The 12,324-nt window shown below is 38.9% G+C and overlaps 1 protein-coding gene across 4 annotated transcripts in view; it reads right to left on the bottom strand.

Annotated features, from left to right (window-relative positions):
• ACVR1C (activin A receptor type 1C) overlaps window positions 1–12,324 on the bottom strand; it is a 79,376-nt gene that overhangs the window by 52,955 nt on the left and 14,097 nt on the right. For 3 of the 4 annotated variants that reach the window (XM_061608743.1, XM_061608744.1, XM_061608745.1), the window contains exon 2: window positions 7,534–7,764. The exons of the other annotated variant lie outside the window; for it this stretch is intronic. In XM_061608743.1, the coding sequence (XP_061464727.1) occupies window positions 7,534–7,764 (231 nt within the window). The remainder of the gene's footprint in view (window positions 1–7,533; window positions 7,765–12,324) is intronic. 4 annotated transcript variants of the gene reach the window in all.

The raw sequence follows: 12,324 nt of genomic DNA, 5'->3' as shown, positions 1-12,324 counted from the left end.
ACAAATTTAAAAACACATCTTTTAAAAACAATTTAAAACACTTGTTTCTCTGGTTGGGAGGCAGGACAAAACTCAAAGCAAGCCCCACTGATTTCAAATAGGTCTATCCAGAATATGACTAAATTAGATATCACTCACAGTGGAGAAAATGGATTTTCTCCACTATGAGTGATATCTAATTAAGTCATCCATCTTATAGCTTGAGCACTAAGTTATCTCAGATGTATCACCCTTCATTTTTGGTCAGTTAATCAACATATGGTGCAACTGGCTAATCAAAGATCAGAAGTGAGCACTTTTTCTCTACTGGTAGGATATTTTTAAGGACAGATGCTCTATATTTTATACTTCTTAATATCACAACAGAGGCACTATATATAAGTCCCATATATTTTAATTGTTCACCAATTTCACATTAATAGTCTCCCTCTGCTGGTGAGAATATGAAACTTCAGGGTGAATGAGAAGCCATCCAACTCTGCCTTTCTGCTCTTGGAGGTAACCATGACAACAACCTAGAGGGTTGCCCACATGACAGTGCCGCAGTCATAGTCTCAATGCCACACTCCAGTCCAGTCACTTCTATCAAAATCAGAAGGTGGAAAAAATAGAAAGACAGTGACAGAAGGAATCTCTTGTGCAACAAAGCATTACTGATGCTTTTACTATGGAAGGCACAACTATACGGAGTAGCAAATTAGCATGCTGCAGGTGTTATTCTCTCTGCATGAAGGGGGGATCAGGATCATGCCACTAACCTTGTCCACTCCATGTCTCCAAACTCGTCACTATCTAATTAGTTTGCGAACAGCAGCCTGCACAAGTAGGCACAAAGTTTGTGATTGGTATTCCCACTTTATCTCACTCATGCAATTCTTTACAGGGAATCTAAACACCTGGGCACGTATTCGGATGAATATTATAAGGGACATTAAGTTCCGAGTCAAAACTGTTGGTATTTTTCATTATTTCAACTGATCATAGATTTTGTTTTAAAATATAATTAGTTTCCAAAGAGCCTTTACTAAGCTTTGAAGTGTGACTGTACATCTCTGGGTGTTTTATTTTCATACTATGTTTATTTTGCTGTTTGGGCTTTCTCTGGACGCCCTTACTTTCAGAAGTAAGATACTAGCAACTAGGCAGAGGGCCTTCTCAGTGGTGGTGCCCCACTTTGAAATATCATTCCCAGACAAGAAAAGGAGACATTTTGACCAATGCCAGTGCAATTGCAATCCCAACCCCTTTCATCTTTGCTGGGCTACGATTGTTCAATAATAAAAACATTGTCAGGTGTTTTAGGTTTCTGTCTTTAAGAGGAATCTACTTTGTAACCTAAAGACAGAATAGTCTATGTATCTTCATTCACTCTGTCATGAGACACCACAAGAGTCTAGACAGAATTCTAGACAGTCTGGAGCCCTTCTTGTACTATCAAAAGGAAAAATAAAAACGATTATGCTCTCTTGTCGGCAACCAACAGTTAAAACTGAAACAAGAAATCAACAATAATTAAACGTAAAAGCAAAATAAACATAGTATGAAAATAAAACACCCAGAGATGTACAATCACATTTCAAAGCTTAGTAAAGGCTCTTTGGAAGCTAATTATATTTTGACTTCCGGGAAGGGTGACTTAGCCTGTGCCTGCTTTTGAGACGGGCTCCTGCCTCAAAAGAAGCTTATTCAGATATATCAGTCAGTTTTTTCTTTTTTTTTTGACTGATTAAACTTCTCCCGGGTAGGGAGAAACGAAGAGATTAACCTCAAAGCCTATTTTTGTTGGGACGACCAGATCTCATTAATTTATGGGACGAGGTCCAGCCGACGAAGGTGGGACGGATTTTCAACAGCAAGCTCTATCTGTTAAAGCGAACGTTCATCTTATCTTCTAAGAGAGAACGCACTAACAGGCAAGCACCCTTCTTTCTATATTTTTCTTTTACTTGACTTAAATTGTTGCTGTTTAAAAGAGATTTGCCAGATTGATCGGTTTTTGACATCTCACTGGGGAGCCATAACTTCTCTCTGCTACGCACTAATTAATAGCTTATCTCTGTTTTTGTTGCAAAAAGCTGTCCTGGATTTGCATTCTAAAGATATACACAGAAGAGGGATTTCTATTCCAGATTTTTATTTTGAAAAATATTATACTGTTTTGAGACTACTCTCTTTTTGGTCTATTTTATTTTGACGAATCTGTTTCTTGACGATTGCCATTAATTGTTTCGATCCTGGGAACTGCATTTTGTTTACTTAACTATTGGAGAGATAAGGCTGTCTGCTCTGTTTATACTGTGATGTCACCAAGTTTGGAGTATTAACCCAATTGTTGCTGAAATAAGAAGTGGTTTTCCTATATTTTTCTTTTAAAATGGCAATTAAGAAAGTGGCTGAAAATCTGGAAATAACTATGTTTCAGAAAATAATGGATGAGATTGAGATAACGAAAATTGAATTGAGTAAAATGAAGCAGGAGATTAAAGATATAAGGGTCCCTGTGAGAGAGGTGACCCTGGAAGGGGTCCCTGTGAGAGAGGAGACCCCGGAGATTGGAACAGGGGTCCCTGTGAGAGAGGAGACCCTGGAGACTGGAATAGGGGTCCCTGTGAGAGAGGAGATCCCGGAGATTGGAACCAACGTGGAACAGGAACAAGATTTGGAGTCTATGGACTTTAGAAATAAAATCTATTGTTTGGAACTCAATGTTATCTCTGAAGAAATGAATGAAGATTCTAGAGATAAAGTTATCAATGGCATGGATAATCTTCTGGACTGGAATGATGTGATGGAGCCCAATATAGAGAAAATCTATGGAATTAACTGCAGCCATGTGACAATGGAAAAACTTTTAAGAGATGACCCAGTGTATTTTGAAAAAAAGAACAGAGATATGATTTTACAGCAGTATTTCAGCAACCTATTCAGAATGGATGGCAAGAAAATATTTGGGATAGAGGTAATTCCCATCAGACTCTTACTATATGACTATGGCTTTGACAGCAAGATTATTATGGAATACTGATAATGGAAGATTGGATATTGAAATTACTGGACTTAACAAGACTACTGAAGATGGAAGATGGAAAATGGAACTAATAGAGATAATAGAACAATGGCTACTGAAATTATTGAACCTAACAGATTCTGATGTGATGGATTAATTGAAATGTTTATTTTGACTATGGTTATGACAATAAGATTATCATAATTAGTAATGAGATGGATTAATCGATATGCTTATCTGGAAAAAAAAATTTGATAGATATATTTCTTAAAGAATTGAAACCTCTCTTTGACTTTTTGTGGAAAGAATAAAGTAATGTTTATGAGATTTGATGATTAAGTAAGATAACTACTGGAGGAAAGTGATTTTATAATATGACTTAAGAGACAGGATTGTTATATATTATAGACTTATAACTGATTTGATCTTTGACAAATGGGAAGTCAATATTTTACTCTTTATTTTTTATTTTTGTTTTTTTTTTTCTTTTTTTCTTTTTGTTTAACTATTTTTGATTTTGTTTTTTGTCTTTGAATGTTTTATGATTTTGTCTTGTATGTTTTATGAAAATCTGAATAAAAATTATTGAAAAAAAAAAGGAAGCTAATTATATTTTAAAACAAATAGCACTTTCCCCAAACAAAATCCTTCTGTCCAAGGCGGAGGGCAGCGCCATCTTAACCCCACATTGGCTGTGCTGGAGGGGGTTAGGAGGCAGAAAAGCTCTCCCTCTACCCAGTTTGGCCAGTGAAGCAGGGTTCCACTGCTCCTGAGGTCCCCACAGCACCAACTGAAAGTGGAAACTACTGGCAGCAGCTGGCAGAAACTCCTGAAATGGGGTGTTTCAGTAGGAGAGCCGGCCCAGCCAAAGTTTTGCTGGATCTGAAGCCCGTCTAGCTCCTGGAGATCCGGGCTTCTCTGCTGTACCTGCCTGCAGTAGGTGCAGCAAGAAATGACTTTTCCACTACCCACCTCCCACATGACCTGCGTGAGTGGCAGAGCTTAGGGCTCTGCCACTTGTTCAGCCCCACTGATCCCAGACAGGATTTCTCCCTCACCTCTTATTTCTTATACTTGAGTCTGTCTTTGATCCAATGTGCATATTTCTTGAGTAAGCTCCATTAAGTACAGTGGGACTTTAAACCCAAGTCAACATACAGAGGCTTGCTCTGCATATTTTTCTTACCCTTGAGTAGTCATCTACTCTGCAGTGAGAAATCGGGGGGGGTATTGTCCTCCTGTAATACCGACATATAGTGGGAGGTCCAGCAATGTGGGATGCCCTCTGATGGAAATCTGCCAAGCATTCTTCTTTCTTGTTTTTAGCTGTCATGTCAACAAACCTATCTGGTTGGATGAAGTTTATGTGATTTGCCAGTCTCATATGCCAATTCTGTTTTTTTTAAAAAAATTCTATGTTTATTGTAATTTTATATTTGCTGCATACCGCTTAGATGTTTTGTATACGAGTTAGCAGCATATAAATATTTTTATAAATAAAATAAAACCAATACAAACCCCTAACTTTCACCTTAGCAATACCAGAACCCAGTTTCTTTATTTTTATGGATGCAGATCAAACTTTCCAAACCAGGAGGCCTCCAGATATTTGCTCCATTATAACTCCCATATTCCCTGACCATTGGCCATACTGGCTGGGCCTGATGGATAATGGAGACCAATGGCATCAGGAGAGCACCACATGTGGAAAACTGATGTCAATACTAATATTTACACTTCAAAAAAATAGTATCTGTAAGAGAATCCTGTGATTTCCTGATTTGTCTTGTGATAATGTGGAGGACGAGCTGATACTTGATCAAAACAACTCCTTCCTTTGGCTGCCAGGGCAGCTGATGACAATTCAGACAAAATTCCAGAGTATTTTGTTTCTCAGAACAGTAAGGACTGCCTAGAACAGATCCTTATGCTACCAACGCATTGCTGAAGGGATTATATCTGTTTTAGTGGCACATACCTCATGTACATCTCATTGAGGGCTTCTTTGCCCCCTTCTTCTATTTGCTCTCTCATAAACTCTGATCTGAGGCTCCACCTGACAACCTGTTTATTCTGTATTCATCCTGATTTGCTTGCACAAAGCCTACTCAGTGGTGTAGATTATGTCCGGTCTTTACTGAGCACTCATTCTGATTTGTTTTTGAGCAGTTATGTGACAATAAGCATTCATCCTACATTCATTTTGATTTGCTTATGGGGTGTTTACACATCTTCCCGTTAATCATCCATCCCACACTTTTCAGTGCATGTCTACCAATGAACAAACCACAAAAAGTCCAGGTTTTTTTTAAAAGTGGATTTGTTGTCCTAGGGTGACAGAGCACTTTAATTCACTTTAAATGCACATGTCTAAAGTTTGGGCATGCACTTTCCTGCTGCAAAATACTGACAGTCCTGAGGCACCCTGAACTACACACAAGTGCATGTCATGATGTTTGACGGTCAACAATCTTGACACCAAACAGGAATTAATGCATACTTTATAATATTCTAGTTTATGGACGGGTTGAGGGAGCATACATCTTCATATAGTTCAGCTCCCAGAAAGTCTGTTCTCAGAGTCAAGAATCAGACAGATGCAACAAAGTTGGAACTACAGATGGGGAAGAAATTCAATTCAATTCACATTTAAAGAGGAGCCTAGCAAATTTTTCAAAATAATACGCAAACCAAAACACAGTCATCCTAAATTCACCTCTGCTGAATTTTGCAAAGCAGTTCTCCAGCCAAGTAATGTGTCCAGAAATGCACACACTGGGGCAAAGTGTCGAAAAATGCATGTGTTAGTGAAAATAAATTGTAATAAAAATGCAGTATGTCAAGGGAAATTGCTTTGGAAAAATGTGTATGTTAATCAAACTGCATACAAAAATATGTTTATTAGGAGAAAATTGCACTAAAATGCTGATGACTTTTTTAAAAAATCAGATATTTTTGTGGGCTGCGGGGAACTGAAATTAAGATCGGAAAAATGAGAAACCTAAATAACTGGAATTGACAGATTTCTCCATTCTTCGTGGTATCAGAACAGCAACTTTTATTCCAATTACAAAACAGCTTTTAGAACATAGCTGACAGAAAAAAGACATATTTGGAGACATTCAGGAGGGGCAGGGATTCAGATACATTCACATATTTTATACACTGGAAGTCTCACAGCACAGGACTTCCAAATGAGTATGGCAAAGAACCTGAGGTTTTCCTAAATTACCATCAAGCCTGTAACAATAATTCCAAGTACCCATCTTCTCACAAGTGTTTCTTCCAGTCTGCTTCTTTAATATAAATATAGCTTTTAACTGCTATACATTCTAATTCAACATAAGCATTTCCCTTTTTTAACTTAAAATTGGTATATTTAGGGTGCCATGTGTCCTACTTTACAGAGGACAGACCTCTATTTGAAGGGGTGATGGTCCAAGCCAAGTTTAAATATAAAGAAGCCTTATAGCTGCTGCAAAGTATTCTAGCCATTTACAGAAATAGCCACTGTGCTACATTAAATCCCTAGGCACTGCTAAAGTTCAACCGATTTGACTGGAGAGATGTGACTCTGTGGGTGGTGGGATTTTTTTTGGGGGGGGAGGGGGAAATTGCAAGCTGCCAAACTCTGCAGAAGTGAGGCTGCAATTAGGGTAAAGGTTAGAGTGACCATGTGTCCTACATTTGAGAGGAATGCCCTCTGTTTTTGCAAGGCAGTCTAGTTTAAACATCAAGGACCGTAAGAAGGGAGAACAGAGACCTTGCCCATCAACAGTTAGCAGCACCTGGCCACAGTCTTCCACACACTGGGGAAATCCATGTCATTTCTAGGTAAATTACAGTAATTATTTCTAAATCTGCATCTTCAGGTATAAATTAGCATATGCAAGCTTTATGCAAATCTGTGTCTTTTTTTTTTTTTGAGGAGGACATTGCCTCTTTTTTAGCAAGCCACAGGTAGAGAATTCTATTCACTGTATTCCTGCTCCCCACAAACAAAATATATAGAATGAGCATACCTATCTTTCAAGGGTCAAGAGAGTTAATCATTAGGTAGGGTGGCCAGTTGCAAAAAGAGGACAGAGCCCCTGCATCTTTAAGAGTTTGTAAAAGAGGGAATAACAGCAGGTGCAACTTTTGAGCTGAAATTCCCTGTTCTGCACAACTATGAAAGATGCAGGACCCCTATTGCCTTTTGCATCTGGCCACCCTATTATCAGGGCGAGAACAAGCATCCAAAACCTTGCTTAAGACAATTTATAGAAATTCCTGGAATGAACGCAATAGGACTAAGCTGCAACTCTCATTTTTAGTTTGGCAGATTTCAAATTTCCCACAATGGTGTCTTAACTAGCAAACAAACAAACAAGAGCACAATTTATTTTTACTCTAACACACTGCCCCTCCCTATGCACACTGACCAAGAAGCAAGTCTCACCCTGCTCAATTGAATGTACTCCCAAGTAAGTATAGAATTGTGGCAGTTTTTTTGGGGGGGGGGGTTTCTCTGAAGCATTACTTACCTGTGGACAGGTTAATAGTGATGTTGTTGCAGAAATCTGTATAGCAGCATTCTGTCTTGGTGATGTTCTTAGAACTGTGGCAGAAGATTTGTGCTTTCAGTTGTGGGAGGGAGACGCATGCTTTAATAACCTCTTGCCTACCATTTGTGAGCATGACAGAAGCCCAACATGCTCCTTCAGTTTCACAAGTGAAGTTTGTTTTTTCACACAACTGGCACACGCATGTTAGACCTGAAAAGATAATTAAGCATTTGGTGAACACCACCCTGCAATAGCAAACAAAACCTAGTTAGGTTGGTTTAGCTACATATCGGGGGGGGGGGAGTTGACAATTCTTCAGAAAAAGTACCAGATTTTGGTGGAGAGCTTTACTCAAAATCCTAAATAATGCATTTTCATACATATGTTGTCAGAATAACTGACTTCAAGAATCTTAAATGCAAACTCTTTGGCAATTTCTCTAAGGTCCAGAAATGTGGTATGCAATGAAATGCTTTGGGCTGGTGAATTTAAAACAGAGAGTATTGTCTATTGATTGCTTTACCGTAACTGAGCAGTTGGAGGCTAACGGAGCACATACTCCCACAGATGGGCCTAATGTAGTCAACCACTAAATCAGCAGCAATGTTAACCATGGTTAAAATTAATCCAGGTTCCCACTTAATCATGGACTTTAAAACCAGCCTTTGTTTTTTGGGTGCATGATTTTCCTTCTGCATGAATTGAACAAACCATGTTGTTTGTTGAACCCTGACTATTGGTTCCACACAAGTATTAGTAACCACACAGGTTTATTGACAAACTCTGTACGGCTCCTCTGAAGAGCCTGGAAGTCGTTACACACACCTATTGCAGCAGGATTTCTCCTAGGCCAGAAGAGAGAGGGACATCTGGGTTGTCCTTAAGGAGACAGGGTACAGTTATTTCACTGCATCGCAGGGTTGGGAAATCTTTCCAGATGAGAGAACATCCTTCCAGATGTTGTTGGACTCCCATCATCACTTGGTCACTGAACATACTGACGGGCTGATGGGAGCTGAAGTCCAAAAATGTCTGGAGGGTCAGAGTTTCCCCATCTCTGCTGTACCTGAGTACAACTGCCAAACTATCATACATGGCTAGTGGGCTGCATTCTCACGGCAGGTCCCAGGTTGTACGGTCCTGTTCTAAAGCTGCTTCTAAGATTGGCATGAAGGGAAGCATCCTTTAAAGCACTTCTGACAATCTCCCTTTTTAAAAACAAAAAAAACAAAAAACCTGCAGCATCCCAATACTATATTATTTTCCAGGGAATGCAACTCAACATGGTTTAGAACTATGTCAAGACTACTAAATTGACCCTGCACAGAGATTCTCTGTGCCAGCTTTATGTCATGGCAAAAATGTACCTGGCTGGTAAACATAGAGTAACAGTATGTTCCGGTGTAGGCAGGCAATCACTTCTGGTGGTTGTTTTTTATGCTGTGATGGCTCACAAATAACTGCACCCAACCTCTCTAATTTCTTGAATGGTCCCTGCCCAGACAATTATAACATTAGTGCCAATAAACCCAATGTTGCTTCAGTTTTGACCATCAGTGATACACAAAAGTTTCTCTACATCAGTTCCAAATGCTATACTGCTAGAAATAGGGTTGTTTTTTTGTGTGTGTGTGTACATTATGCATCGAATCAATGCTTCAGTTATAACACAGAACACGTCTCTTCAATGTTGCCATATATGAATACAAACAGTGGTTTGATGCCTGCAGTTATGCCTGCTGAAAATTGTATTTATTCTCCATCAGTACATAGTTGCAAAAGTCCTTTGGGGAAAGGAAAAAATTATTTGATTAAGCTTGTTTCAGTGAATCCTTCAAGCTAAACTGAGGTACATTTTCAACATTGTACTTGCACTCTAAATTTAAACATATTTTAAAACATCAAACCTCGCCTTCCTAAAAGGCATGTAATTTTACTTAGTATTTTAAAGTTATTCATTGTATTTTAGTGACTATTTGTCACTAAATAATTGCCTAAATAGTACTTATGAATTTTGTTCGTCATGATGAACAAATAAAATTACTGTGACCTTTCTGTTAGCAAGGCAAAGACAGAACATTAAACTGCCTCCACAGCTTTGTTGGGGGTAGCCTGAGATGTTTCTGCCACTCCAAGCGCCTGCACCACACTGTATTTTTATTGGAAGTTTTGTAATCGCTGTTTTTTAATAATGTTATTTGTTATTTAATTTTGTAAATTGTATTGTTTTATGGATGTATTCCTGTATTTGTGTTTTCCTTGTAAGCTGCCTTGAGGGCCTTTTGGCCATAAGGCGAGGTATAAACAAACAGACAGACAAACAAACGAATAAATAAAATGGAACAAGTGGGACCTGCAATAAAATGTTGCAGTGTAAAGTGCTCCTCTTCAGGATTCCTACCAGTCAGCCAGGCATGCCCTTTTCCGTGATACTCCATTCCCCTTTCTCTCTCCGTCAGCCCTGGAGCAAGGGTGGGGCAAATCTCCTCCTGAGCTATGCTTCATCCCCTCCCCAATATGTTTTTTTGGGGAAATTGTCTTTTTAATTTTTGACATGACAGACAATAGCAGATTCCATTGAAAAAATGACAGCTTGTTTTAAGAACAGGGGCAATTTAAGAAGAGCCTCCTCTGAAAAAAAGTCAGTGAATAAAGCAGGGCAAGAACATGACAGAAGCCTCATCGGGAAGAGCCCCCAAATGTCTGCTCATTCAGGACTTTCCCTGACTCAGGGTGAATTTTTCAAGATCATAATTGCTGCATAATTACTTAAGTGATCTGGAAAAAAAATCCTGTATACTAACATGTCCTTTGAAGTGTTAAATATATCTACCCTAAGTTACCCTTTACTCTTTTAAAACACTCACTATACTTACAATCATAGTGGCTATTTTTTTCTTGAGCACTTGATGACAAAGGATATAAAGAGCCCCAGAGAAATAGAAACACTGCTGTGCACACTACAGTTGGCTGGCCAGCTGGCCACCTAGGCTGTAACTCAGACCTGTTTTCTGATTTTCCCAATGTGTGCAGCTCAGCATGAGGCCTTTTCAGGGTTTCTGGGCATGCAAAAAACACCAGCGACCAGTAAAAAAAATCCAATTGCTTTCTACAATTAGTTTCCAATTGCTTAGTTAGCCCTTTATATAGCAATCAGTTTAAAGGTTTTCCCTTGATTGTCCAATAAGGAAATCTAAATGTGAGGAATAAGAGTAGAGAGAGGGACCCTCAAGGAGTAGTTAAACATATCCTAAAATATTTATTTTGTCCCTGAAAAAGTGTACAGGCATACCCTGCTTTAACATACGCAATGGGACCGGAGCGTGTGTGTAAAGTGAAAATGTACTTAAAGTGAAGCAATTATCTATGCATGTACTGCACTGCAATCACCACTAGATGGCAGCGGCATCATGCCATTATGTGTCTGTAATTGCGAAGCACGTGTACATTAAGTGGGGTATGCCTGTATTGTGAACCTACCAGTCAGAAAGCTTTCTTGCATGTTTATCAAGCACTTTTATATGTTTATGAAAGGAAGTCAATTATACAGTAAATATTTTACAAAATCAAGGACTCAAACTGATTGTTTTCAATAAGAAAATTATGCATATTGTTTGCAGCACCACTCTCCCAAAATACCTGACCATGGTTGCATTGTAATGTACTCTTACTCTGTTTCTAAACCTGTTTTTATTTATTTTTTATTGGTGTTATGATACAAAGTTAAAAGTGAATCTTTGAGAAAACAAGCTCCACATTAGTTTTTAACTTCTTAGTTATAGCATTAACTTGTTTTTGTTTGTTTTACACGTTTTGGTATCACCTTGTTTACTGTATCAACATTATGAAACCAAAAATATGCCAGTCATTTGATTCCTGGTGTTCATACTAAATTTTCTGTCAATGTGACTTTTACATAGCCCATTATGTAAGTTAACACACACTCTGCATGGAGGAGGGGGAAGATTGCTGCCTTTCTCTTCCCCTGGCCCTCACATCATCTCCATCAGTGAGGGAGGTGGGATTGGCTGCCCCACCTAACAAGGAAGGCTGGCTACAGGGCTGCTCTTCCTCCCCCCTTCACCAACAGTCCGTCCTCAGTATGTACCCACCCACTGGCATGTTTTGAGGGTTTCCTTTCTTTGGTTCCCTTCTCCTAAAGATGTTTTATGCTTCAGCAAAGCTTAGGGTTTGCCCCCAACCATCCTTCATGCACACAAACTGAACAAGTGGTTGGGAACCTAGACAGTCTAGCCAATGCATATAAGGCAGAGCCTACTATCATATTCCTGCTCCTCCCTATGCGTATTCACTAAAACATTCATGCCCACTCACCCGTTTGGGACATTTACTATATCAATATGTGGGGCATCTGTTTTTTATTTTTATTTATTTATTTATTGCACTTTTAAACCGCCCTTTAGCAACAGGCTCTCAGGGCGGTGTACAACAGAATAAAACCACATTTAAAAGCCAGTGAATGTGGATTACAACATTTTTAAAGCATTCTGTGGGCAAGCTGAGTGAATAATATACAACCGTCACATTCATGCCTATTAACAATTCAACAGGAGACTGCCACAAGATAAAACCTAGCAAAAATGTGCCAGATCCCAATCATCGTTCCTGGTGCAACTCAGTAGCTGTGTACGTACCATACATTTAAAATACACACACACACACCTGCAAGAACCCTGGGAACCATAGTTTACCTCTCACAGAGTTACAATTCCAAGTACCCTTAATAAACTACAGTTCTCAGGATTCTTT

Source organism: Rhineura floridana, chromosome 2 (assembly GCF_030035675.1).
Source record: "Rhineura floridana isolate rRhiFlo1 chromosome 2, rRhiFlo1.hap2, whole genome shotgun sequence".
NCBI lineage: Eukaryota > Metazoa > Chordata > Lepidosauria > Squamata > Rhineuridae > Rhineura > Rhineura floridana.
This window is presented reverse-complemented; position numbering and strand designations above follow the sequence as displayed.